Source organism: Colletotrichum chrysophilum (assembly GCF_026319265.1).
Source record: "Colletotrichum chrysophilum strain AFK26 chromosome Unknown scaffold_145, whole genome shotgun sequence".
Lineage (NCBI taxonomy): Eukaryota > Fungi > Ascomycota > Sordariomycetes > Glomerellales > Glomerellaceae > Colletotrichum > Colletotrichum chrysophilum.
The window spans coordinates 12966-40807 of NW_026517432.1; the positions used below are offsets into that span (position 1 = coordinate 12966).

At 56.1% G+C, this 27842-nt stretch overlaps 7 protein-coding genes across 7 annotated transcripts; 5 read left to right on the top strand and 2 right to left on the bottom strand.

The window, feature by feature from the left end:
* Positions 1-706: 706 nt before the first annotated feature.
* Positions 707-4989, top strand: MIC60 (MICOS complex subunit mic60; the record flags this gene model as incomplete). Its single annotated transcript, XM_053184260.1, has 5 exons — positions 707-2581; positions 2634-2669; positions 3426-3557; positions 3625-4687; positions 4736-4989. 5 exons carry the CDS (start codon positions 707-709, stop codon positions 4987-4989), a joined length of 3360 nt encoding a protein of 1119 aa, XP_053031777.1.
* A 176-nt stretch (positions 4990-5165) lies between these two features.
* Positions 5166-6656, bottom strand: COL26b_011597 (uncharacterized protein; the record flags this gene model as incomplete). The annotated part of the gene is made up of 1 exon (XM_053184261.1): positions 5166-6656. The coding sequence occupies one exon, from the start codon at positions 6654-6656 to the stop codon at positions 5166-5168; it is 1491 nt and encodes a 496-aa protein (XP_053031778.1).
* Positions 6657-8925: 2269 nt separating this feature from the next.
* On the top strand, positions 8926-11212 carry COL26b_011598 (uncharacterized protein; the record flags this gene model as incomplete). The annotated part of the gene is made up of 3 exons (XM_053184262.1): positions 8926-9577; positions 9838-10308; positions 10362-11212. The coding sequence occupies 3 exons, from the start codon at positions 8926-8928 to the stop codon at positions 11210-11212; spliced, it is 1974 nt and encodes a 657-aa protein (XP_053031779.1).
* A 1391-nt stretch (positions 11213-12603) lies between these two features.
* Positions 12604-14473, top strand: COL26b_011599 (uncharacterized protein; the record flags this gene model as incomplete). The annotated part of the gene is made up of 2 exons (XM_053184263.1): positions 12604-13339; positions 13401-14473. The coding sequence occupies 2 exons, from the start codon at positions 12604-12606 to the stop codon at positions 14471-14473; spliced, it is 1809 nt and encodes a 602-aa protein (XP_053031780.1).
* A 1051-nt stretch (positions 14474-15524) lies between these two features.
* Positions 15525-16723, top strand: COL26b_011600 (uncharacterized protein; the record flags this gene model as incomplete). The annotated part of the gene is made up of 3 exons (XM_053184264.1): positions 15525-15950; positions 16038-16478; positions 16529-16723. The coding sequence occupies 3 exons, from the start codon at positions 15525-15527 to the stop codon at positions 16721-16723; spliced, it is 1062 nt and encodes a 353-aa protein (XP_053031781.1).
* A 2062-nt stretch (positions 16724-18785) lies between these two features.
* COL26b_011601 (uncharacterized protein) lies at positions 18786-20573 on the top strand (the record flags this gene model as incomplete). Its single annotated transcript, XM_053184265.1, has 2 exons — positions 18786-19083; positions 19165-20573. The coding sequence occupies 2 exons, from the start codon at positions 18786-18788 to the stop codon at positions 20571-20573; spliced, it is 1707 nt and encodes a 568-aa protein (XP_053031782.1).
* A 585-nt stretch (positions 20574-21158) lies between these two features.
* On the bottom strand, positions 21159-23227 carry COL26b_011602 (uncharacterized protein; the record flags this gene model as incomplete). The annotated part of the gene is made up of 3 exons (XM_053184266.1): positions 21159-21850; positions 21899-22273; positions 22336-23227. The coding sequence occupies 3 exons, from the start codon at positions 23225-23227 to the stop codon at positions 21159-21161; spliced, it is 1959 nt and encodes a 652-aa protein (XP_053031783.1).
* Between the last annotated feature and the right edge of the window lie 4615 nt (positions 23228-27842).

The window sequence follows — 27842 nt, forward strand, 5'->3', positions numbered from 1 at the left end:
GCCGAGATAGGGTATGCCAGGCCCAGCTTTTTAATATCAACAGTACGTTTTTCGAGAGTGTGATTTACATTTCGTGTCTTCATTGCGCTGGTCATTCGGTTGTGGCAACTCGGGTGTAGGGACAGACCTGGATTAAGACGGTGTACGGGAACGGATTCACTTTTTACTATGGGGGGAAGCATCCTGCAGCATTTTTCTGATGTACAGTATGCAATAGAGGCAACTGTTTACGGATGGTTCACTTCATGGGTGTGCGCTTTGTGAATGATGTTTGTGAGGCGTGCTGCCACGTCAAATAGAACAGATTGGATGGCAGGTGTGACTTTTGTGCTGGGCGAGGATCGGGTGACGTCGTAAGGTATTTCTGGATTTCTCAAAGGTGATGATAGTGCCATGAGATGCACACGAAGCTGCAAAACCCAATCCAGAGCGCATACAGACCAAAATCAATGTTTATCTGATTTTTTTTGTCTCGAAAGTCTGGAGCTCGTCGCTCGCTCGCGTGTGCAGTGCAGTGACGTGAGCCACTGTTCATCCCGGTTCCTGCCGTCGGGCAGCGGATAGCACAGCGCGGCTGGCAGCTCCCAGTTTTAGCCGAACTTTTCCCTGAGCTTTTTTGTGCCTGGATTCCATCACATCCTCCACCACAACTCCCTCGACATCATCCCCCTCCCAAACCCGCCTCGTCGGCCCATTGCATCCCCTCATGTTGCGAACGTCGATTCGATCCGTGAGGGTGCTCGGCCACAGGCCTGCCGCGGCCGTCATTGGCCGCCAATGGCAGGCCGCCGCCGCCCGCCGGAGGCATTTTGCCGACGACAAGAAGCCCGACCCGACCAAGCCTGCAGTCCTGCCCGCATCAGAGACCATCACCGCTGAGAAGAGCGCCGCTCCCGAGCTCGCCGCCGCCGAGGCCACGATCCCCAAGACTGAGGTCCCTCTCACGCCCCCGACCCCTGCCACCGAGGCCGTCGCGCCTCCCCCCCGGACACCCGCCGCCGCTGCTCCGAAGAAGAAGGGTTTCTTCCGCAGACTGAGGAACCTCGTACTCACCCTCGCTGTGCTCGGTGCTATCGGTTTTGGTGGTGGTGTCTGGTACTCCCGCGTCAACGACAGCTTCCACGACTTCTTCACCGAGTATGTTCCCTTCGGAGAGCAGGCGGTCCTCTACTTTGAGGAGATGGACTTCCGCAAGCGATTCCCCAACATCTCCAACAAGATCAAGTCGAGAGATACCGGTAGCCAGGTCGCGGTTCCCGCTCAGAGCGGCGCATCCTGGAGGGTAGCCGACAACGGTGAGCCTGCTGGCCGTCAGTCTAGTGCTGTTGACAAGGCCCAGGCTGCCAAGGTCGCCGCTGTCAAGGAGAAGCCCAAGCCCGTCGAGAAGAAGAGGAAGGCCCCCGAACCCAAGCCTGCGCCTGTCGAGGCCAAGGTTGTCGCGCCTAAGCAGGAGGAGAACGACTTCAAGCCCCCCGAGGTCAACGAGCCTTCCCGCTTCCCCCCGATCCCCCCCATCGACGCTATCAAGATTGAGGACGCGACTGAGCCGGTTGTTCAGGACCTTGTCCGCATGCTCAACGACATCATCACCGTCATCAACGCCGACAAGGCCCACGGCCGCTACTCCCCCACCATCACCAAGGCCAAGAACGAGCTGAGCAAGGTCGGAAGCAAGATCAAGGCTATCAAGAGCTCCGTCGAGGAGAAGGCTGCTGCCGAGGTCCAGGCCAAGGTTGCCGATTTTGACAAGGCCGCCAACGACCTGATTACCCGCGTCGAGGGCGCCATGGTCGCCCAAGAGGGCGCGTGGAGGAAGGAGTTTGAGCATGAGATGAAGAAGGTCAAGGAGAGCTACGACGCGCGCGCCAAGCTTCTGTTGGAGCGCGAGAAGCAGCTCAACGAGGAGCGCCTCAACAACCAGCTCCTCGAGCAGGCTCTGGCCCTGAAGAAGGAGTTCGTCACTGAGGTCGAGAAGCACGTCGAGTCGGAGCGCGAGGGTCGCCTGGGCAAGCTCGAGAAGCTGTCCGACGCCGTCGCCGACCTCGAGAAGCTCACCACCGGATGGAACGAGGTGGTCGACACCAACCTGCGCACCCAGCAGCTGCACGTCGCCGTCGACGCCGTCCGCGCCACCCTGGAGAACGCCATCTCGCCCCGTCCCTTCACCCGCGAGCTCGTCGCCCTGAAGGAGATTGCGGCCGACGACCCGGTTGTCAACGCCGCCATCGCCTCCATCAACCCCTCCGCCTACCAGCGCGGCCTCGCCAACGCCGCCCAGCTGATTGACAGATTCCGCATAGTCGCCAGCGAGGTCCGCAAGGCCTCTCTGCTGCCCGACGAGGCTGGTGTTGCCAGCCACGCGTCGAGCTACCTCCTCAGCAAGGTCATGTTCAAGAAGCAGGGTCTGGCCGACGGCAACGACGTCGAGAGCATCCTGACGCGCACGCAGACTCTGTTGGAGGAGGGTAACCTGGACGCCGCGGCCCGTGAGATGAACGGCCTGCAGGGCTGGGCGAAGACGCTGAGCAGAGACTGGCTTGGCGAGGTGAGGAAGACGCTGGAGGTCCAGCAGGCACTTGATGTGAGTTTTTACTTTTCAGCTATGACATTGACACCAACTAACAATTCGACAGGTCATTGCGACAGAGGCGCGTCTGCAGAGCCTCAAGGTAGAATAATGGACGGGACACACAAACACTTTTTCTTTTGTGACGCGGTTGGCTCGTGAGGAGACTTAGAGAGCCTAGACCTCTGGTCTGTGTAAGACATAGCCATAGACTTGAATGAAGGCAGTGTATTCTATCAGCTGTACTCTGTAGTATTGTGATGTACGAGTATCTCATCCTAGCCTTGAGCCTATTTGATTACAAGAGAAAGCATCACAGAGTCATTCATAAGATGCTAACACGCCCACTTGACGGAACTGCATTATTTGAATCATGAAAAAACCGAGTCTATCGATAACTCGGTCCAGCAGCCGGTGATCGGAAGTAACGCCGAGCATTGACTTTTTTCACAAGTTTGTATATAAGTACCTTTTTCCCTGGCAAGCTTCCAGTCCCAGCTCCAAGGGAGCGCGGGAAGTGGGGCAACAGGTCCAAAACCCCCACCAACGGCATTTGAGAGCTTACCTAGTGTTGCTGCCCCTCCAGACGGGAGCCGAACATGCATCATGTCCCTCGTCGCATCGTGCGCCTCGCCTGGACAACGACGACGTTCACCAGCGGGAACAGGAAACCTATAACTGGACTTTTCGCGAGCACGAGGGGTGCTGTTAGGAATATGGCGGGACGGACGTATAATGTGAGTTTTTGCGCGGTTAGGCTCCGAGGTCGGGGAGGGGGGAGTACCCCGCGATGGAGAGAGGATATTTGAAGGGGTGATGAGGATGTTTGGGACAGACTGAGCTGATTGGGGATGTCCAGGATGCTGTCGACGCATTGAACACGCTGCAGACGCCCTTCGCCGTCATCGAGGCGCGGCGCAAGGCGGGCGTGCGACCTGATGAAGCTTCCGTCAAGGAGATGAGGGCGTACCTCGCGCGTATCGGGTACACGGTGCGTTACCCCCCTTCCCTCTTTCTCTCTACACTGCGAACCGCCAGCTGATACGTCCCCATCATAGACCGCAGACCTCGACAAGCTAAACGTAATCCACGTCGCCGGCACAAAAGGCAAAGGCAGCACCTGCGCCTTCACCGACTCCATCCTCGCCTCGCACCGCGCCCTCTCCCCGTCCTCCGTCCCGCGCAAGGTCGGCCTGCTCATCTCGCCGCACCTCATCGCCGTGCGCGAGCGCATCCGGATCAACGGCGTGCCCATCTCGGAGGCCCTCTTCGCCAAGTACTTCTTCGAGGTGTGGGACCGGCTGGGCAGCAGCACGGCGGACGCGGAGGGCGTGGCGCTGGGCACGCGGCCGATTTACTCGCGCTACCTGACGCTGGTGAGCTTCCACGCGTTTATTGAGGAGGGGGTGGACTGCGCGATTCTGGAGACGGGAATTGGCGGGGAGTATGACGCGACGAATTTGGTGGGACGGCCCGTGGCGACGGGGATTACGACGTTGGGGATCGATCATGTGTTTGCGCTGGGGGACACGGTGGGCAAGATTGCGTGGCATAAGGCGGGGATTATGAAGACGGGGAGTAGGGCGTTTACGGTTGAGCAGCTGGGCGAGGCGCAGGGTGTGCTGGAGGAGCGAGCGGCGGAGAAGAGGGTGAAGTTGGAGGTTGTGAAGGTGGATGAGAGGATGAAGGATGTGAGGATACGGCCGGATAAGGAGTTTCAGCGGAGGAATGCGAGTTTGGCGGTGCGGCTTGCGGAGAGCGTGCTGGAGAGGCTGGAGGAGGGGTTTAAGCCCGATCCCGCGAAGTTGCCGGAGTCGTTTGTGAAGGGCTTGGAGGAGGTTGTGTGGAGGGGCCGGTGCGAGGTGAAGGATGAGGGGAGCGTGGTGTGGTTTGTTGACGGAGCGCATACGACGGACAGTCTGAAGATGGCGGGGCGGTGGTTCGCCGGGGAGACGGAGGCGCGGAGGAGGAGGCGGGTGTTGGTGTTTAACCAGCAGGGCCGGACGGAGGCGATCGACTTTCTGGATGGGCTTTATGAGGCTGTGAAGAGGGATGGGAGGGGGTTTGATGGGGTTGTGTTCTGTACGAATGTGACGTACAAGGAGACGGGGTACAAGCGAGGTGAGTTTGACGTTCTGTCGGATGGGAAGCTTTGCTGACGCTGGACAGATTTCGTGAATCACCAGTACGATAATAAGGCTATCGAGGCCATGACGGTGCAGAAGCAGTTCGCGGAGCGGTGGAGGGAGCTGGATCCGCAGGCTGACGTGCGCGTCATCCCGACCATCGAGGAGGCCCTGGACTACGTCCGCGGCTTGGCGGAGAGCAACGGGGAGGGAGAGAGCGTGCAGGCCTTCGTCACGGGCAGTCTGCACCTCGTCGGCGGCGCTCTGCAGATTCTCGAAGGGGCGGATGCTCTTTGAGTACATCATACATCATGTCCGTATGAACAGGCGTTTTACGTGGAAGGTTTTGGGGTTCAACATTACAGCGAATTTTAGATGGGATAATCGGGCTAAGAAAAGGGAGGGAGGGGATCTACATATCATTCCTCGCGGATTCAACTCTAGAATACTTTTTTTTAGGAGGTGTAGGTTAATCAAAACTGGCTCTCTGGTTCCAAGAAGCCTATCAAGTTGCCGACGAGGTACATGCTCCCCGTCACGAGGACCTTCGTCGCCTCCTCATGAGCGGATGCGATCTCGTCCACGGCGGCCGTCATCTCGCCCAGATCCGCGCATACCGTCGTTTTCGCGTTTGGATACGCCGCCCGCAGCGCCTCGGCACACTTCTGCTGCACACCCACATCCGCGTCCTCGAGCCTGACCTTGTCGTTCCGCGTGAAGATCGCGTGCGTGAGCTTCGTCTCCAAGTCCACGCCGCACGCCTTCATCTCCGCCAGCAGGCCCAGCAGCAGCTCCGCGGCGTCGCGCTCCTGCTGGTTGAAGACGAGGACGAAGGGCGTGTTCGGGGGTGTGATGAGCGGGGCGATCCAGGCGGCTACTTGCGCGAGGGAGTCGGCGTTGTGCGCGCCGTCGAGGTGGTATGAGACGCGCTCTTTGGGGATGATTTCGTGGCGCCCGCGGAGGGTTGCGTTCCGCAGGCCTGTGGTGACGCCCTCGGGGAGGTTTGTGAGGGAGGTGTATGGGGGTATGGCGGTGTTCTTGGACTCGAGGACGCGGAGGTGGTGCCATGCTGCTAGAGCCGCGAGGGCCTGGTTCCTCTTCTGGAACTCGCCGCCGGGGATCTTTGCGTCAGGCACACCAGACCAGGAATACACCTCCGCGTCGGGGAGCTCGACCAGCGTTGCGCCGATGGAGGCCGCGCGGTCGCGGAGGACGGCCATGACGCCCGGCTGGGCGTCGAGGGCGCGGGTGAAGGTGGCGACGCCGGGTTTCATGATGCCGGCCTTGTGCCATGCGATCTGCTCCGCGGTCGACCCGAGCATGGCGACGTGGTCGATGCCGAGCTGCGTGATCACAGACGCCGTGACGGCTTCGGGGGGCAGGATGTTGGTGGCGTCGTATTCGCCGCCGATGCCGCACTCGACGACGGCGGTGGAGACGCCCTCGGCGAGGAAGATGCGCAGGGCGAGGAGGGTGAGGTAGCGGAAGTAGAAGGGCTTGGCGCCGGCGTCGATGTTCAAGGATGGGTCGGCGGGGGCGGCGGAGAGGATGTCCCATAGGGCGAAGAAGTGGTGCGCGAAGAGGGGCTGGGGGACGGGGAGGCCGTTGATGGAGATGCGCTCGCGGGGGTGGAGGAGGTGCGGGGAGGTGTAGGTGCCGATCTTTGTGGATGGGGGAGAAGAGGCGAGGAGGGCGTAGGAGGTGAGGGTTGTCACGGTGCCTTTGCCCTTTGTGCCGGCGATGTGGATGTAGGAGAGGCGGGAGAGGGTTGACGGCGGGAGGTTGGCGCGGAGGAGCCAGGCGCGCATCTCGGGGATTGCGAGGGCGTTGGGGTCGGCGGGCGGTTTTGAGGGCGAGGAGGCATCTTTGTCTTTGGGGGCGTTGAAGAGGGCGTGGACTTTGAGGTTCGGGATGAGGGTGTTGAGGCGGTCGAGGGCGTCTTGATACGTTCGTGAGGCCGCCATGGTGGTGAGCGAGCGGCGGGTGAGGGGTTTGACGGGTGAGGAGGAGATGAGCGGCGATGTGAGTAGGCGTATGAGACGGCTCATCGGGTGTTCACTAGAAGATGTCACCGGTCCCAGGGTTGCATGGGGTGTGAGTTGGATTAGTGGTTGAGTTGGGACGATTGAGGCTCAAATTAGGTTGGAGGGGTGAAGTGAAGCTTTGGAGGGGTAAAATGGTGTATAACATTTGGGACGACGTTACGGCATTTTAGCGCCCTTTGGCGCGTTTCCCCACGCGCTCCTGCGTCTGTCTCCCTTTGATCACTTGCAACATCCAACTTCAAGACATCAATCTCGCAGACTTGCTGAACGGCCTCATGGATTGATTCAACTATCCTCGTGGTTGAGCGACGACTCATGAACATAGTATATTCACTGGAGCATCTCCCTGACATTGACGAAAATCCGTGGAGAATGGCATCGGAAAGTTACTAACAACTTTGGCAGATTTTCTCCATTGAAGCCCTCCACATGTTGCGTCTGGGCCTCTGCCGTCTGGAGGTGGCAACCGGATCCTTTTGATCACGATTCAACCCGACCGCCGACCGGTAAAGTCGGTCGGAACATCTCGAAATCTCCGGCCAGGGCGGCGCACCACCGCCGTTGCATCGGGAGGAGTTCACTTCCAGAACCAAGGACCAAGGACCAAGGGACCCCGCAACTCCGTGATGCAGGGGTGGTAGCCCAATGCAACATTATGAAGAAGACCCCAATCCCTAATGACCCCGTGTTCTGTGTCCTGCAGTCTGCACATCTCACGGAATGACCACCGACAGGAAGCAGCGTTGTGCGAGCAACGGCGCCTCCGCCGCCCTGTCGTTGAGGCTATTCAGAGTCCGGATCCAGGCTCTTCCGCGCGGCCTCTGCAAGGCCCGTCGGCAAGGGAGTCAATCTTGCCCTGTTTGGAGTATATACGTGGCAAATCACCTTCTCCTTTCCCCCGGCGAAGTTTGTCGAATCCACCTCTTCATATCGAGCGATAGGCATTCTCGCCCAACATCTAGGCGGTATCGGCTTCAGATCCGGTGAAGACGAAAGGGAGAGAGATCATCATTAGCAAGAGGTCGGGTAGGGCTGCCGTCCCCCTTAAGACGGGATTTCCTTCAATGCCGCCTTTCCCTTGCTGCTATTTACAGCAAGCGCTGTCACCCCTGGTTTGAGGCGTCCAAGGCTGATCCCTCATCCCACGCACACGCCGTCCAAGGATCTGGGACGGTGAACGGACCTAAGCCCTGTAAGGCACGTTTCCACACATCTCTCTTTTTCCTTCTTTCATCTCAACTTTTATGGGCAGAAATAATGCAACGAATAACAGCAGCCGTCAATCCCACGGCATGAAAACACCATATGTGAAAGTTCACGATGCCGTGGACCCAAGCTCTCGGCGTCTCCTCAAAGCTTGCCCCAGACGCACGGAAATCCCCAGAAACTGGCACAAATCAACTGTGGACCGTTTCCCTCGTCAATTGGCAATTGCCAGAGAAGATTATCCTAGCGACAATTCCCCCGTTAATCAATCAAACCGCCCGGGCTGCCGGCGGGCGGAACTCGCGGGGAGACGGACAGACGAACAACAAGCGTTGTAAACAAAGCTCTCCACGTTGGCAGCAGCAGCGGCGGCGGCGGCCTCGCCGTCGAATTCGTCACCGCTGCGCGACCCCCAATTTGCTTTCCGGAACATGGGAGGACCCTCCACGGGTTTGATCATCTCGACCAGTCGTCGCGCATTCTCCAGTCTCACATAGATGGCGGTTCATCTGGCAGCAGAGAGCCTGTCCGGGGTGTCACGACTCGCTTGCCTGGGCGACTGACTCGCCGGCCTGTTTTTTTCTGGTGATCTGGAAACCCGCCAAATGGGCTCGGTCTCGCCAAGACCAAACAGTCAAGAATGCGACGGCGCTGTTTCTGTTGGGGGCAGACTGCATGGAAAATGGGAAACTCAATGGCGTGCTGTCTCTTCTCTTGACTCTCTCTGTCAAACCAAGAAATGCTCTCTTTTGTTTTCAACGCCATAACATAGACATATTATCAACTGCCCACGCTCGTTTCTACCACTCACGCCTATCACGGACCATTCATTCAACTTCTCTTCGACAAGGGCAGGCGCAGAGCGTCTTGCATTAAGGCGCCGTACACTAACACAACTCGGGACCGAACCACCCACCAAATGGCTCGAACGATCTGGCGACACAGCGCCACGTCCTCACCGTATGGGGACTCGCCAACCGCGATGGGGAGGAACTCGACAGAGGCAGCGCGGCGGGAGACGATCGACCTCGAGGATATAAGCGCACACATCCGGGCCTCGCACGGGGGTGCCGCCGCTCCGACACGGCCGTGGTCGCGGAGGACGGACGGGACGACGGATTTCTACGGCGCACGGCATAGCATCGACAGCGCGAGGACGGACGACATCAGGGACTGGCCGCGGTACGCCAAGATGGAGAAGGCCGGGTCCGCGTTCCCGTCGCCGCTGGGGACGAGCGTCTCGCAGACGAACTTCCTACACCCGCCAACGCCGGACGCCATGGACAGCAGCGCCAGCGCGGCCTCGTTCGACCGCAAGCGCGACGAGTTCAACGACACGATACACCTGACGTCGAACGCGCCGCCGGGGGCCGAGGGGGGCAAGGCGGGCGGCAGCAGCTTCCTGTGGTGGACGTGGGCGCTGTGGCTGCTGGGCGCGCTGATGGTGACGCTGACGGGGCTGTACTCGACGGGGTCGGCCAAGGCGCTGATGAAGCAGAGCTTTTTCGTTGCGTCGCCGCAGAACTCGATTCTACTGCTGCGCGTGTTGACGGAACTCTGCGCCGTTGTGTTGGCGGCGCTGGTGGTTGTCGTGGTGGAGGATCTGCAGTGGGCTCTGGCCTCGAGGCCTGGGGGTGTGAGCTTGTTGCACTTTGTCGGATTGGACTCCGGGACAGGGGTGTGGGGGCTGTTGAGGCTCTTGGCTACGGCGGATTGGAAGGAAAAGTATTCGAGTTTATTTCGGTGAGTGGTGATGGTGCTTGACTGAAGAGATGGTGTGCTGATATCGGACAGGTTGTTGGTTATTTGTTCGATTCCCCTGCCTGGTATCATTCTCATGGGTAAGTCAGATCCTCAGGCTAATACCATGAGCTCGTGCTGATATTGTGTCCAGGCGCCATCTCCATCGAAATGGTCACCTTCCCCGAGAAGACGTATCCAGTATCTGCCGGCATCGGTCCCTTTAATGCTTCTAATGTCTATCATGTCCGAAACTCCACGGCGACCGCTTTGCTGGTGCAGATGGGCAGTCCCGCGTGGTCCGACCGAGACTCCTTCTCCCTGGACCCCCTGACCAAGGGCGTCGGAAAGTGCACAGGGCCGGACGGCAACTGGGCTCCGTGTGATGAGTCGCATCTCCTCACTGGCGGTGTCGTCGCCATTGCTCCGCAAACAGACGACCTGAAGCAGCTCCCGGGGTCGGCCTCCTACGTGGTCCCCAAGACAAGAGTCGTTCAGCTCGAGTACGGAAAGGTGCCGGATCTCGAGAACCTGCGCAAGACCGGAAAGTGCTTCCTTCTCGGAGCCGCCAGCGCCGCGTCTTACTGGTGTGCCAAGACCGGCGACAACAACGCACTCCTTTTCGGTAAGACTGCCATCCCACTTGCACATCGCGGGGATGCTAACATCTCATACCAGGCTCCGCATACTGCCCAATCTCCATGCAGGCCACGAGCTCCTGCATCAACGACACAACTTGGACCAGCAAGCTCGAAATCTCCTCCTCCCTCTTCGTCTACTCGCGCCTCGCCACCATCACCTACGACCGCGGCAACTTCTCCATCCTCGCCGTGACCGACATGACGCCCGCGAAGCAGGACATCATCACCCTCGACGACTACATGCTCTCCCTCTCCGCCGTTGTGCCCGGCTTCAACACGACGAGCAGCCAGGACGCCACCAAGGGCGACAACTCGGCCCTCGCCATCTACGCCGTCACCGCGCTGCCTATCAACGACTCCGAGGTTGCCAAGAAGCAGTCCCTCAAGGCCATCCGCAAGGCCATGTCTGTGCCCTTCCACTACTTCCACGCAAACTACTTCTCCAATGGCCCGTCCATCTGGGAGCTGACCGGCCCGCGCGAGGGCCTGCCGGCGGACATGTACACCGACCTGTCCATCTCCGTGCTCAGCCACCAGGTCGTCGCGGGAAAGGTCAGCAGGGTGCTGTTTGTGCTCGTCAGCAGCACGATTCTGTGCCTGTCGGCGGCGATTATCGTGGCGACGTCAAGAGTGTGCGAGAAGAGGCCGGAGCGGTGCGGGTACCCGACGCTCGACTTTGCGGCGGTGTGCGCCGTCCGGGGGATGCAGCCGGCGCCGGCGGGGTGGGACCAGGAGAGGCAGGACGGGACGGGCGGCCCCGGTGCTGGTCCCGGAGGTCCCGGTGGCGGCGGACACACGTTGCACAAGAGCCTGACGCAGCTGGGGCAGAAGCCGAAGCCGTTCGACGTTGCAAAGAATATCAAGAACGACCGCGTAATAATCAGTTGAGCACAGCAAAAGCAGTACGATGCCATTTAGAATTTAGACTTATAATTAAAGAGTAATGAATTATGAGTTAATACCCTACCATTCAACCATTCAACTATTCAACCGACCAACCAAACAACGTTCTGTTATCCTTGAGCTTCGATGAAGTGGCAGCAGCGACAACGGAGAGCCGCGAGCTGTAAATGGCAAAGCGGCAGATCCGATCCGATCCCGACTGGACAATCACGGCGTCAAGGATGAGGCATCGAATGCGGGGGGCAACGTGGACGCGCGGGGAAGCCCCTTGCTTCCCGCTGCAAAGCGTCCGGTGCCTCCCTGGCTCGCTGCGTCAGCCGTCCGATGTATGGTATGCTGCTTCTCTCCTGTGCATGTATCATGTATTAGTCCCGTCGCATCAGTGTCGTAAATACGACGGCAATGAGCACGCCTTCTGAGGGAATGCTGCTGTGATTACCAAGCCGTCGCCGGAGTCTGGCTAGTGCCTGGTTAACGCGCCCTGAAGTGACAAGAGCGAGAGCTTCACCGACTTGTCAAATCGGACAGCGAGCTTTCTAGTCGCCGTGCTAATTACTGCATCGAACGAATTAGGCAGGTCATATGAAGTTCCGTCCGGTCGAGACTAATGTAGAAGAACAGGCGGCTGCTGACAAGCAAGCTCAAGGAGGTGCGGCTTTGCACGCCCGAAGATGTCCTGCTAACTCCGATGAACATTCGTTCCGATTAGCTTGAGTCCTGCGTATGTGTCATTCAACAGCTGCTGTGCTGCAAAATTCGTCGGAAACATAAGCAAACTCCCAGTCAAGCATTCTCTGTTTAATTTTCGCCGATTCGGCAGCGCGGCAGTGCGGCAAGCGACGCCAATCTCAACGTCCACCACCGGCCCAGACTCCCCGGTGGTCTTAGCCGGTTCGAGGAAGATGTTGCTCCATCCCACTTTCCCCGATTTCCTCGCTTCTCGCTTCGCGGCCATATGGGTGACCGGGGGGTTGGAGTGGTTCACGTTGGAGCGGATGTGGAGGTGCTGGTCATCGACTAGGTAATGAAATTTGCCGGTTTCGCCTTCGGTTTTTTTTCTTCTTTCTCTTCGCGACGGTGACGGGTCGAACTCGTGACTATTCCTTTTCATACCTACGCGCTTGCGTTCATTGATTTTTATCACACTCGCTGCCGTGACTTATTCATCGCAGTTCGCTCTTTAAAGCAGGGAAAAGGGTCTCGCGGCAAGATCTACGGGGTCTCATCTACTGTTACCGCTCAGGATCTGGAAAGCGACTTGATGATTCACCAGACTGAGAACGTCTTCGCTCGCACATCAAATTAACAACGCTTGACACCCAAAGCGCAAACAACGCCGGAAATCGTAACCCGAGCCATCACCACACAACCCACAGATGACAGCGAACCACCTCCACGACGACGAGAAAGTCGACGACGTCGAGCGCGCTGCAGGCACAACGACAAGCAGCTCCGACTCCATCAGCAGCAACAATGAGGTGACCGCAAACCCACCCGCCTCCGCCGCCAAGGCCGAGGCCTCAACACCGGAGGCGGGTCCCACCGCCGGCGAGACAAAGCAAGACGCTCCGGAAGCCGCCGCCACCACCGCAGCTGACGCCGACGCCGACGCCCCGGAAGCCGGACGCACCAAGCTCGAGACGACGCTCATCGTGCTGTCTCTGTGCGCGGCGCTCTTCCTTGCCGCGCTGGACGTGACCATCATCACCACGGCCGTGCCGACCATCGCGCAGGAGTTCAACAGCAACATCGGCTACATCTGGATCGGCTCGGCGTACCTCCTCGCCAACGCCGCCTTCGTGCCGACCTGGGGCAAGATCTCGGACATCTGGGGCCGCAAGCCCGTGCTGCTGTCCGCCGTCGGCGTGTTCTGGGTCGGCTCGCTGCTCTGCGGGCTGGCGGTGGACATGGCGATGCTGATTGCCGCGCGCGCGATCCAGGGGATTGGGGGCGGGGGGATTATTGTGCTGGTAAACATCTGCATTAGCGACTTGTTCTCCATGAGGCAGCGTGGGGTGTATTTTGGCGTCATGGGCATGGTTTGGGCTGTTGCGTCGGCCGTGGGACCTGTTATTGGGGGTGTGTTCACGAGCCAGGTTACATGGCGGTGGTGTAAGTTCTATCTTTCTTTCTCACTTGTTGTAATGAGACGTGATGCTGACTATGAACACAGGCTTCTACATCAACCTCCCCATCTCCGGCGTCGGCATTATCATCCTCTTCTTCGTGCTCAAGCTGCACAACCCGCGCACGCCCGTCGTCAAGGGGCTCAAGGCAATCGACTGGATCGGCACGGTCACAATCATCGGCGGCACCATCATGTTCCTCTTCGGCCTCGAGTTCGGCGGCGTCACCTACCCCTGGAGCTCCCCCACCGTCATCTGCCTCATCGTCTTCGGCATCCTCACCATCGGCCTCTTCACCGTCAACGAGTGGAAGTACGCCCGCTACCCCGTCATCCCCATGCACCTCTTCAGCGACTGGTCCAACCTCGCCGCCTTCGCCACCGCCTTCTGCCACGCCTTCGCCTTCATCTCCGGCTCCTACTGGCTGCCGCTCTACTTCCAGGGCGTCCAGGGCGTCTCGTCCCTGCTCTCTGGTGTCTACCTGCTCCCCTACGTCCTCTCGCTGTCCCTCATGTCCGCGCTCGCGGGCTACGTCATCCGCAAGACGGGGAACTACCTCTACCTCATCATCGCGGGCATGGCCGTCGCGACGCTCGGGTTCGGGCTCTTCCACGACCTCCCGCTGCAGCGCGACTTCACCAAGATCGTGCTGTACCAGATCGTCGCGGGGCTCGGCATCGGGCCGAACTTCCAGTCGCCGCTGATCGCAGTGCAGACGTCCGTTGAGCCGCGCGACATCGCCGCCGCGACGTCGACGTTCGGGTTCATCCGGCAGATGGCGACGTCCATCTCCGTCGTCATCGGCGGCGTGGTGTTCAACAACGAGATGCAGAAGCAGCACCCGCGGCTGCTGGCGGAGCTGGGCCCGGAGCTGGCCGGCTTACTGTCTGGTTCGAGCGCGGCGTCGAGCGTGGGGGTGGTGGCGGGGTTGCAGGGCGAGCAGGGGCAGATTGCGCGGGGCGCGTATTTGAATAGTTTGCGGACGATGTATATTGTCTATGTCGCGTTCGCGGGGCTGGGGCTGGTGATGAGTCTGTTCATACGGCAGAAGCAGCTGAGCAAGAAGCACACGGAGCACCGGACGGGCTTGAAGACGCTGAGGAGCCGGACGGGGAAGTAGGGTGGTGTACATACATACATGCATGGTGCATCATGGCAAGGCGTTCAACGGGCATGGAGCGGATACCAAAACTTTGGATTCATTATCTCTTTCTCAATTCAACTTGAGCTCTCTCAGACAGTGGCGCTTTTCGTATGTTGCACATGTGACCTGACCGGGTATATGAGATATTCAGAGAGGCTCAACCGCGCGGGATTCAGGCTAAATGGCGGTTGATGTCTCCTCCACGTGGGACATATTCAATGGGTAACATTATGTTTAGACGCACAATGAGGAAAGATACTATTGATTCTCAACTGCTATCCGCTCACCCGGAAGACGGGGAAGGTCGCATTGAGAAGTGAGAGTGTAGCAGAATCCGGTAGTAGGCCGGTCGTGACGTCCGAGATGGGAACCAATATGGCCTAGACTAGGCCAGTTCTTTGGTACTGAGGCCCTTCTGGGTTGTCGAAAGCCTGTTTGGCATGCAAAGAAGGTTTGCACAGCGAGTCCTTCGGGAACAATTTCATCTTATATTTGCGCTCGTTCAACATGAGAGACAGCAGCGATGGTATTGCGACCGACCGAAGCCTTTATTGGCGGAATCGCACGGCCCCACTCACGGAGAATACTTCCGGTTCAGGGACGGATGTCTAAGCATACCGTCCGTGATCTCTCCTTTTGATGAGAAACAGTTCTCACAGTGACATAAATTGGTCTAAAACTGATGTTCTTATTGAACTCCTAATGTCAATTTATCAAAACGCATCATTGGGGTTGAAAGGCCGTCACCCACCTCTCAGACCTGAGAGGGATGACCCAAAGCCACGCCCGTAGCTCCGAGCAGAAGGTCGCATCGTGACCCGGAGAGGCCCCGGAACCTCGCATGGAGGAGGGGTCGCAGTCACTAGCTGGACATCCACCGGAGCCATCACATCCGCTGCCTCATTCGCGATCTTGACGGAGGCAACATGGTATAAGACGGACGCCTTCTTCTCAAACCCAACATGATGGAAAACCGGTGTTTGCAGGCAGCTCAACCCAACACCAGGCCAGACTAAACATAACCAAAATGCGTCTCCTCAGCCTCCTGACCGCCGCCCTTAGCGGCAGCATCGCCGCCGCTGCATCCCTCCAACAGGTGATCAGCTTCGGCGCCAACCCGTCGGGGGCAAAGATGTACATCTACGTGCCCGATAAGGTGGCTGCGAGCCCGCCCATCATCGTCGCGATCCATTACTGTTCCGGGACTGCGAGCGCATACTACTCCAACACGCCGTACAAGTCATACGCGGATCAGTACGGTTTGATAGTTATTTACCCTGAGTCGCCGTACAGCGGCACCTGCTGGGACGTGAGCTCGACGGCTTCGTTGACACACAACGGTGGTGGAAACAGCAATGCGATCGCTAATATGGTGACGTATACTCTGAACCAATACAACGGCGACAAGAGCAAGGTGTTTGTGACGGGCACCTCCTCTGGAGCTATGATGACGGTACGAGACCCTCCTAGAAGACGAAAAGAATCGCTCTCTCACACACCCGTCTTTTGCCCGGAAGAAGCCTCGCTAACAATAACGAAGAACGTCATGGCAGCAACCTACCCCGAGCTCTTCGCCGCAGGCATCGCCTACTCGGGCGTGCCCGCCGGGTGCTTCTACACCGGCACCGTCAACGGCTGGAACTCGACCTGCAGCCAGGGCCAGTCCATCTCTACGCAGGCCGTGTGGGCGCAGACGGCGCTCAACATGTACCCGGGCTACTCGGGCGCGCGGCCCCGCATGCAGATCTACCACGGCAGCGCCGACACCACGCTGTACCCGCAGAACTGGAACGAGACGATCAAGCAGTGGACCGGGGTGTTCGGGTACAGCCTGACGCCGCAGCAGACGCTGCCCGGGACGCCGAGCGGGCAGTACACCAAGTACATCTACGGGCCGAATTTGCAGGGCATCTACGGGGCTGGGGTCGGGCACAGTGTGCCTGTCATGGGCGCGGAGGATCTCAAGTGGTTTGGGATTACTGTGAGTGTTCTCTCGGGTTGTGCTTGTTGATGTACTGACCGTCTTGACAGGGCGGCTCCGGGACGACGACGACCGCAGCGGCGCCACCTGCGGCCACAACAACGGCGGCACCGCCGAGCGGGGGCGGAGGCTGCACGGCGAACCGGTGGGATCAGTGCGGCGGGAGCGGGTTCAGCGGGTGCACTGTCTGCGCTTCCCCGTACACTTGCACTAAGGCCAATGATTGGTATTCTCAATGCTTGTGAGGTAGATGTATGGCCATAGCGCTTGTGAAGGGTGACTGATGTGGTTGAAGAGAGTTTTGTACATACTTTACCTTTCAACGTCTCTTGATGCTTGGCTGCTGAAATCAGACGAACTGGCCAAGCAACATCTTAAACTCAATTGGGTACCTATCCAACTCGACTGAGTTCCTTTCTTTGAACAACACTTTACTTCTGATAGCGATCGTTATCCCTGTGCCTCAAGTAGAAACGTCACCGTGAGATTCGAGAATGGCCAAAATCCCCGGCCAACAAATCCTGTTGGTTGAGGATTCGCGATCAATGAGCGTTCCGTATTTCCGTATTCCCGTTCCGTAGTTCCGAGCAATCAGAGCCCAGCGAGCGACCGGGGTCAATTACACCCACCGGAACGTAGGCCGAAGAGCTCGGAAACGCCAATCATCATAAATCAGCTCAAGCTTACCCTGACAGACCACCTAAAGCCGCGGGTTTCTTAAGTCTGGATGATGACGGTAGCCGCGCGCGCCGTTGCAAGCCAAACCCTCCGGGCCGATCGCCACTGAGCTCTTTCAGCATCCGAACCCGTCCCGGTTCGTAATCCGGAGGCAATCTTTCATCCCCCCACCCACCGACCTCGGACCCGAACAGCAGAGGATGGGCGATAGGCGATAAGCAAGCCACTGGCACGTTCAGTGCTGAGCAGACCACAATCACCGACACCAGGTGCCATCAACGTGGAGCCAGTGTCAGCTTGTCAGTGTCTTGTCTTGACTCAGGTCCCAGCTTGGCCGCTTCCGACCTAGATGGGATGGCGTCTTCTTAGCCTTTCCCCCCCAAGCGCGCGCGGGGTTCTTACTGCGCAGCTCTTTGGTGGCTTTTCCAGAGCCTCTTAGTGCTCGGAACTAGAACAGCCCAGCCCGTCTGTTTGGCGTTCCCTACCGCTGGGACTTGTAGCAATTCAGCCCTGCGCATGCTTGAAGAGGGGAAGCTGAGATAGAGCCGGCTGCAGCTGAGTGGTCTCGAACATCCGCGTGACCTTGCTCTGTAATAGGAAGTTGATGGTCTCCATGTTTCTGAGGAAAGGGTGTTCTTTGCAGGTGTCAAGTTGATCCATGGCTGCTTCCGGGCTGTCGGCGGAGGGGCTGGTTCTCAGGCTCTCTGTCGCTCTGTTTCTTGATGTCTCCCCCTCGTAGACATCCGAGAAGCCCTGATTCCTCCATGCTCAATGTGAATCATCAGGGTTCTCGGGTGTTCTGGAAGAGGTGAAAAGTCGGCGAGTCTCATGGCATCGGCGAGGCCTTGAAATCTGGAGCCATTGGCATCATCGTGTTCGATCTCGTTCGACACCGAGTCAATGGAAGAGCCACATCAGATTAGATCTTGCAGGCGGTATTCCCAAAGGAGAAAAAATATCCAGACAGGGGGATCCATAAAAAAGTGAAGACGCTGTCACTCAGTAAGCAAGCACGGGCTGGAATGCAGAACGTGAGTCTTCCGTGGTCCCAAATGATGTGCCGTCCAACTCGCGGGTCGCACACCGTTTGGACGGACGGCGTTTAGGAGTTTAGTCGTTCTTAGTCTTGGCCCATCGGCGTTGGCAGCTTTGAATGTTCAAACAGCAGAGAGACATTGAAGATGGAGGCAGTTTTTCATCAAGGTCTTCCTGGACGAACCCCCCACCCTCACATCAAAACGGATCCATCCCGGGACCCCCTGCGCCATGCAAAATCGATTCGACCCTTACAAATTTTCGAGAAAAAACGGACCAATCCCACGTGTAATTCCGGACGAGGGAGACCAGGCCCCGGGTGACTCTGGGTCTCGCCGGTTTTAGGGGCGATTCCCTTTTTGCTCTTCTTTCTCTTTGAGTCCCCATCTTTGCCTAGCTCTTGAACGAGTTAGCGTCTCTGCTTCGGTATGGCGAATTTGAAAGGTCCCGCTCGTATCTGCCGTCGCCGCCTTCACTACGGGTAGATCATTCTTTACTTCAACTCACCCTCTTCCCACCCCCCTTCGGAGCTGGTGCCGCCTGGTTTCCTCTCTCTGAGGACTCGGAAGCTTTGAACCAGACAACAACGACAAGATGTCTTCTCCTTCGGCGTCTGAGAAGCACCAGCAACCGCGCAGGAGCGCCGACTCGTTCTCCGGAGACAGGACCGCAACAGCGACCCCTGATGTCAACATGACGAAAGAAGACAAGCCGATCCCGGACGACTCAAGCGCTTCGCCAGACCAATCGAACCGCGATGAATCCGACGACAACGGCGACGGCCTCGCGCCGACGCAGACCAATGCCTCCGAGGTTTGGCCCGTGACGACGATGTCGTTCCCCCGTGAAGCGCTCTTTGTAGCTATCTGCTGCATGGCGCAGTTCTGCACCCGTGAGTATCTCTCATAGCTAGCTATCAATGGCTCTTCTACATCATGTAAGATGAATATGATTGACTGAGACAAACATCCAGAGGCCGCATACATGGAGACTCTCGTCCTCCTGCACGTAATCGGCGGCTCCTTCCACGTCGACAACCCGGCCCGTCTCGCGTGGCTCGTCGCCGGCTACTCCCTCACCGTCGGCACCTTCATCCTCTTCTCCGGCCGCCTCGGCGACGCCTTCGGCTACAAGCGCATGCTCATCATCGGCTTCTCCTGGTTCTCCGTCTGGTCCCTCATCGCCGGCCTCAGCGTCTACTCCAACTTCACCCTCGCCGTCTTCTCCCGCGTGCTGCAGGGCATCGGCCCGGCCATCTGCCTGCCCAACGCCCTCGCCCTCTTCGGCGCCGCCTACCCGCCTGGCCACCGCAAGGCCATGGTCTTCTCCTTCTTCGGCGCCGTCGCCCCCATGGGCGGCGTCTGCGGCGCCGCCATCGCCTCCGTGCTCGAGCTCGAATGGTGGCCGTGGGCGCTGTGGGCGCTCTCCATCTGGCTCGCCATCCTGGCCGTCGCCGGTTTCTTCATCATCCCCGAGCCGCAGCGCAAGATGGGCCCGCCGCGGGGCCTGCAGGAGATGATGGTCGAGCTCGACATCCCCGGCGCCGTCACCGGCATCGTCGCGCTGGTGCTCTTCAACTTTGCGTGGAACCAGGCGCCCATCGTCGGTTGGAAGACGCCCGAGGTCCTGGTCCCGCTGATCCTCGGCCTCATCCTGTTCGGCGTCTTCGCGGCGATCGAGTTCAAGTACGCCGAAAAGCCGCTGCTGCCGTTCGACGCGGTCAACGCCGACGTCGCGTTCGTGCTGGCGGCTGTCGTGTGTGGATGGGCGACCTTTGGCGTGTGGACGCTGTACCTGGTGCAGATCCTGCAGGAGATCCGGACTCTGTCGCCGCTGTTGACGTGCGCGTGGTTCTCGCCCGTTGTGGTCACCGGTGGTATCGCGGCTGTGATCACCGGCAAGCTCCTCGGCCCTCTCAAGGTCCGTCCTGCGGTAGTCATGACGATGGCCCTGGTTGCGTTCACCACCGGTGTCATCCTAACGGCCACGGCGCCCGAGAACCAGATCTACTGGGCGCAGATCTTCGTGTCCATGCTCATCATGCCGTTCGGCATGGACATGAGTTTTCCCGCTGCGACGCTCATCTTGTCCAACGCTGTGAAGCGGGAGCACCAGGGTATTGGTGCCAGTTTGGTCAACACCGTCGTCAACTACGGTATCGCGTTGGGAGTGGGCTTCGCGGGCACCGTGGAGGTCCACGTCAACCGCGGGGCGCAGACGACAGAGGACAAGTTTGTCGGCTTCAGGGGCGCGATGTACATGGGCATCGGCCTGGCTGGCCTCGGACTGTGTGTTTCGTTGACCTTCTTGGCGAGGGAATGGAGGCACCGGAAGGCTGGGAAGGTTGCGAGCGAGGAGAAGGCCGAGGCGCCGAAGTCGTGATAGGGATTAGCATAATAGAATTAGATGTAGAAACGCATTTCTCAGCGCCGCGATAGATATCCCTGAATTTTGATATAGAAATATAATCTCTTGAAGACAGAACTCGTCGCTGTCATCTCTATATAGCCTCTGCAGTTGCAAGAGACCGCCTATTTTTCCTGTGCCCATGACTACTTTTCTTGAGGCAATATACTCTACCTTACTGTCGTCGTCGCCCTTATCGTCGCTGTCGTCGTTACTGTCGTTATTATTATTATTATTATTTCTACTGTCGTCTTTAATAGGCACAACTGACTACACGGGGAAATATAGCCACGCACTTACAGTAAGGTTAGGGCAAGTGCTAAAGAGGCAATCCAATAAACTCTGGGAAGTAAGTAAAGATAATGAGAGCGGCAAAGGGTAGGACGACGGAGGCCTGTTCTTGGATAACTCAGTCTAGGTTCATTCTGATTGAAAACAAGCTATTGAAACTGCAACCGAAGGACATCCTAGTACAAAAGAGATTATGCCATGTCCTTTAGGACATTGCTTCTCGACAGCGAGAATTGTTCCGTGAGTTCAATTTCCCAACGTAGCAACCTCTCAAAGGTTTTTTATCCATTGGTTTCCCTTCTTAGATTGACTGATCAGCTGGCGCGAGATATGATCATCAGGCTTGATGACATATTCCGGAAGGGTCAGATTCCCCTTCGCCCACTTGTACACATACTCATTTCCTCCAGAAACTTTGGCGAATTTCTTCTCCGACTCGAAGGACTTCAGAGCACCTGGTCGATACCGGGAATCCTTTTCCATGCGATATCTAACAGCAGGATGGACTTTCTCGTTGGTGATTCCAGCTTCGTTCTGATGATCGTCAAGTGTGTACTCGCCAGGTGTCCTGTCGTTGAAGAGGAAGTGAAAGACCCTGCCAAAGAACAAGTCAAAGAGGAAGCGCAGGACCAAGCGGAAGATCGAAACCAAGAGCAACCTGCCCTCGATGAAGGTCGTATCCCCAATAATGGGTCCCAAGGCCCAGTCCTGGTTGTCCTCGCCAGTCTTCACCAAGTTGAAAAGGCCCAGGAAGTAGCGGCCGAATTTGACGACTTTGCTTTGGATGTCTTGAGACTGCTGCGAAAACTCGATGAGTTTCTTGCGTGACTCAATCTCACGGTCTGCAAGGGTTGACAAGGTTTCCGGGCCGTCGTCATTTGCTTCGTCTCTCTTCTCGTCATCGAAATGGAGGAAGGGGCGCACTTGATCGCACATCCAGGTGAAGGAGACAAGCGCGAGTTCTGATGTGGTCAGCGAACTATCAGCGTTCAGAGAGAAGAGGTACTTACGTTCACAGTCGTATGGCGCTCCCAGTAGAATGCCAGGATTGCCACCTCCGATGTTCTGGTGGCTACCGGGGAACCAAACTTGCTGAAGCTTCGGCTTGTGAAACTTCGGCCTGTTATCTGTCGACGTCTCATCCTTCAACTGATCCCACATCTCGCGTTCTACCATGGCAGCCCACGCTTTGTTGATAGCCTCCTTTGTCTTTTCATTGGGATGCTTGACATTGAGAAGTCTCCTGAGTTTCTCTACGAGCTCTACCCTCGTCTCATGATGAAATTCAGGGGCTTGTTGGTGATCCTTAGGAAGACGCCATAGAGTCGGAGTAAAGGCTGTCTTCTTATCGTCCAGTGCCAGAGCATGGAATGCGTGGTTGATGTCTGCGTATTTCAAAATCAGCCTCAGTGAAATAACCGAGATAGAAGCGGTACGCCTGACTTACACCTGCTCAACGAAGGATTGTGAAATCCATATTCATCAACGCCAAAGAATGGGATGGTCCTGGCAAAGAAGTTGCTTATCTCTCGAGTCCAGGCCATGTACGGAATTCCCAAAGCACCCACTGTATCGAAAACGCCGACCACGTGAACAACTCTGGTGAACTCGGCAGGCAAGGTGTGAGGTACCTGCTCCCAGTGGTTGTCTAGTTTCTTGCCGTCCGTGTCTTTATACTTGTATCCCTTCTTCCTGACGCCCATGATCCACTCTCGGTACTCCGGAGACTGGCGAAAACCGAAGCTATCATTGCTGCCGCACTTGCGGTACAAAGCATAGAGCTCAGGGAAGTCGTCCAATTCCCGGGGCTCGATGATGCCGATATCCGTGATGAGGCCAGCCACCGCGCGGGCGGTATAGGCTCCTCGAGAGAAGCCGAAGCAAGAGATCTCATCGTACTTGGAATAGTTCATGACGACAAATGAGTAAGCCTTGATGACATCGGATACAAGCCCGTCGCCAAAGGTGGCCTGGCGGGCCCTCTCGACAATGTTGACACCGTCGCCGGTGCCGATACCTGGGCTGTAGTACACCACCTGCTCGCAGTCAACCTCGTTACCATCTTTGGCCTTCATCTTCCCGGTTCGGGCAATGGATCGTGCGAGGCGTGTGACGTTGGAGGGGACATTCTTCCGACCCGTGGCAGAAGACTGCCAGGTGCCGTCGCAGCAGATGATGATTCGCTTGCGACGAAGCCCCTCACGCTGTGCGGCGTCAGCAGGGTCCTTTTCGACCTGCTTCTCGTCCAAATGTTGCGGAGGCTGGCCAAATGTGAGATCCGATGGCAGGAATCTCCGACTGAGATGTCCCACAACCGACGTGAGAAGCGTAGGACTCATGTTCAAACAAATGTGAGAGTAACCAGGAAATCCTTGAATTCAGAAATGATGCTGTGTGCCAATAGTCCCCAATCCTGACCGAGAAACCTCAATAGGTTTTATATAGAAGTTCACTCCTCGATATCCTCTTCGGGGACGGGCCGTCGGGAGTCTCCGCTGCGGGGGTTTGTTGTTGTCTCATTGCTAAGTTCCAGTCTGCTACAGAACAAATTCTCAATTCAGGTGCGGCTGAGATGGGTCGCAAAGCTGTCTTAAAGCATGTGAATGCGCCAGCCTCTGATACTTTGGCAATGAAGGAATGAGAAATTTCTGTGTCGTGATAAGATGGAAGCTGCTATTGCATGTCTGTTTGCCATGTCAGCATGTGAAGTCTCGGAGGCTCGGACAGCGCGAGGAACGACAGGTTTAGGCTGAGACATGTTAGGAAGCTATTCAAATGTCTGTCATAACGCTAGGGTAGGGACTCTGAAAGCAACTTTTCATGGGCAAAATTGAAGGAACTCATGAGATCGACGTTGTCGGCCTTATCACCTAACATGTGAACCTGAAGATAGCAGAGAAGATTTTGCAGCTTCCATGCCATATCTAAGACGCAAAACAGCTCGCAGTCTACGCTATCAGGCCGCATACTAACGGCAGCGGGTTAGCTAACAGAAGCTTCTGGACCATGTCAGCATTCAGCACTTGACACCTCTCAAACTACATCCTCACGACAGGGTGAATATAGAAGCCTAAACATCTTCAAAGAGTTGTTATCCAGCTTTCAGTGCTGGCAGATCCCCTCACCATGCTTTTTTCCATCTCCATCAAAATTCTGTTCAGGCATCCCTGAACGTGATGGAAAATGTGAGGCGTCAAGAAGGCGAGCTGAACTTTGAATGACAACTCGTAAATAGAGTTCGGATAATGTCTTGACATTCAAGACAAAATGTTTTATAGTGGGTTGCCAAGGCTTCTTTGCAATCCGTTGCAAACGGTAAAGGCGGAGCTGTGGTAAGACACAGCTCGCCGAGTAGCTGAGTCCTGACCGGCAATGAAAAAACACGATATGGAATGTGATCGAGCCCGAAGAAATGCATGTGAGTTTACAAAGCTGAGCATTTGATTTCGCGATTCTTCGTCGGAGAACACACCATCTTGGGACGTAGACTGAAAACGTTCGAGGACACCCACATTGACACGTGAAGTGCCCTATGATTGACAAGCTCGAGTCTAAAGCTGCTCAGCTGGGAGCAGCATTTTCAATTGAAAGTGAAAAGGAGCCCTTACCAAATTAGCTATGTCAAAAGAGTCATCAGTTGGTTTTAAGGATGCATCTCGCGTTGAACGATACGGCATGTTCATCGATGATCTAGTGTGCCTCCACGATAACTCTGCTTGCTCAAGGTGTTGGTCATTAAATGACGAATGCATTGAAAACAAGATCAAGAAAAGCATACAGCGGTGATAAGTTCTTGAAAGATATCATACTCAATTACTTAGCCATCTTCTCCAGGAAATACATATAGTTTTGCTATCCGGGCAGATACTTCTGGCTATCCGGGCGGGTACCTAACTATAAGCTATATTAAACGTTACTCACAAGCGTCATTGCCGTTATTATTGTCATTATTGCCCTAATCTTCGGCGCCGTTCGTCATCATCGTCCATCGTCATCGTCGTCGTCGTCGTCGTTATTCTCATGATCATCTTCTACAATGCACATAGTCATCCAAAATGAGAGAAGTTCGATGTGCGTCCCTGGAGTTGATCCATATACATAAGCTAGCGATATTTATGTGAACCTACCTCTACAAATTCGAAAATCGTGCCTACTCCCTCAGTTGTGGACCTAATTCTAACAGATGATAAAGCGCATAGGGTGAGTCCGACATCGTAGTTCCCGACCCCACCAGCTTCATGTCACAGGTGAATTCGCGTTTTGTGCAGCCAGCTGCCACCTGTTTCCATGACATTAAAGCCTCCTTGCTCAATGCGATCTGCCATGTCGCTATCACGGTAAGCAACGGCGAGCCTTTTCGAACGTGATATCTGAAGATAAATCCTTTACCGGCGCCTGGGGCCCAGATTTCCATCACCCTCAGTAAAGGCATGCGCACAGCAGCCCGGCTTGCTTGAAGAAGCAGGCGTTCCAGCGCTGATCGGCTGGATACCAGGTCTCCAATATGTGTCGTCAGGGCCAGGTATTCGAGGATTGGCCAGATTCGAAGACCATCTGATGACTCAGAAGAATTCGCCGGCATATCTCTCGACGCATGCTGGAAAAAGTCTCTGGCATCAACACCGTGACATAGAGAAAAATATCGGAGACGATAGCTTGCATTCACCGCTGTAGAGACGAGGTAGTCGTTGCAAAGCCTAAAAAAACGTGGGTTTTCATGTAGTGAAGACTGCGCTTCCCAAATGTGCACTGATTTCATCGTGGCAAGTTCGCTCGCGCATTCAAGCAGTATAATCATTGCCTCATCGCGGGGGAACTGTTCGTCTCGAGTAATCGCGTGCCATGGCTCGTATCTGATAATTCTGAGACGGGGAAGGCTATGAAGAACTTTCGCAAGTAATGCCCTCGACAGGCTTCTGTAGCGATATTGATTTACGGCAAACCTGTTGACGACGGAGACCTGAGGAAGCTTGAGAGCGCCAGAGCTGGCGTCTAGTAAGTTGCCAAGAAGAGGCTGCCTGGACTTCAAGGAGTAAATACGTCTCCTATCATGTTGACTCCTCTCAGTGTCTGTGCGATGCTTCCAAGGGTGGCCTAAATCGCTCGGAGAGTCGGCGCTCAAGCTTAATTTGATACCACCTGTAGGCGAGCCACTAGACCATGCCGAAAGAGAGACAAATAACTTTTTCAGGGCCTGACTGAACAGCTTATTGTTCGCCTTGATCGTGTCTTGGCTCTCTTCTTCGTCGAACCTGTCCACATTATCGTACTCTTCAGTTCTTACGTGAAGTGAGATCTTCTTGACGAGATCTCTTCGATAGCCGTGAACAGAAGAATTCAGCTCGTCGATATCGGAACCAGGAAATTGAAGCTTCAGGTGTTGGAAAATCTGTGGTTCGAAGAATGTTTGCCATTCCCTTGAGACCCTTGCCCAGTTCGACAAATCATGCGCTTTAATATTTCCGATCTCAACTTGCTCCAGAATCATCAGTCGAATCTCCGCAGGCAAGGCCGCCCATCGCAGATGATTGATGTCCTTGGGCGCGTATATGATTCTTGAACGGAGCTCCATTTTTCAGCAGGGTCGTCCAAAGTGAGACTGGATCGTCGAATTATGGGTGCTGAAATTGACAAGAGGTAGCGATACCTGTTGGCCTAGACGTATTAAATATTTTCTGAATTTTTTTGGGTTGTAGGAAGAGGAAGAGGGATGGGCACAGGGTAGCAGCAGAACTTTTCGTGCTTGTGGCCGTGAGAACCTCTTGGGAAGGCCATTTTGGTTGAGGAGTCATCTCTGGTGTGGTGGCGTTTCCAAGCCACGAGAGCCTTAATGGCCCGTCTGGTCCCGCAGGTCAGATAGACCAGGCGCGTGCTTTTATAAGCAGGTAGTAAGCACCATCTAAAGGCAGTTGGGAAGTCGCCTGCCCGGGGGTGTGGCCGACAGACCTGAGGCTCCGAGATCTATAAATCGGTGAGCCCTTTCTCAGCACAGAGAGAGTTACGCATAGAATGTTCCGGCCGTTAGATCTGTATCAATAAGATCTTCATGGACACAGGGTCGCAATGCAGACAGGAGGTTGTGTGTAACTAACAATTCTTGAAGGAGCCATAGATCCGTCGATGAAAGGTCGCTTTAACGTGATCTGCAGAATACCTCCGGGAATAATTACTGAATACAATGTAGAAGATGAAGCCTAGAAGACGTGGTGATAGTGATGCAGCATTAGCATCTCAAAGTCAGGTTGCTGTCTTATTTGCCGGGATGCCACTTCCGCGACGGTTGTTCAATCAGACCTGAAGATTGTGAACGGCAATTCATTTGGTTGAGGTCCACGATATTCCACTAGCTCAGACTTTAAATACTACGCCAGCTATAGAGCTTTCGCTATGACTGATGTCTAGGTTCAAAGGAAGGGTTGCTGTCACATGTTAGACACAATTAAGTTCCCCAAACGTGTTGCATCTCTAGAGCCCCAGCAATGCGAAGCGAGCGTCTTGTCCATGGCCAAATCGTAATAACAACACCAGCAGTGGTCAGCTCGGAACAATTCGGTATCTGTGCCCACAGATCACCCCGTCGGCGCGTGTTCTCACCAAACCTCCCACTGAAATGTTCAGCGGACTATATTCCCCAAAACTACCTAATACGCGAGGAACATACAAGGAAAGCGCTTTGAATGTCGAGATCGTTGAATCACGTGCATGCAGGAGATGCTGCACACGGTGCTCATAATACATAGACTATAAGCAAAACACCCTCGCCGCATCTCTCGAATGGCACCCATGTGTAAGCAAGGCATATTGTCCCAGATAACCTTTAGAGATAATTTATGCTTAAATACGACTACTAGTTTTACTCTAGCTCTTTCATCTCCCCTACGGACATCCACCTCTGGAATCCCTACAGTTGTTCATCGATAATCACCACAGGCATGCTCTCTTATGTCAATAAAT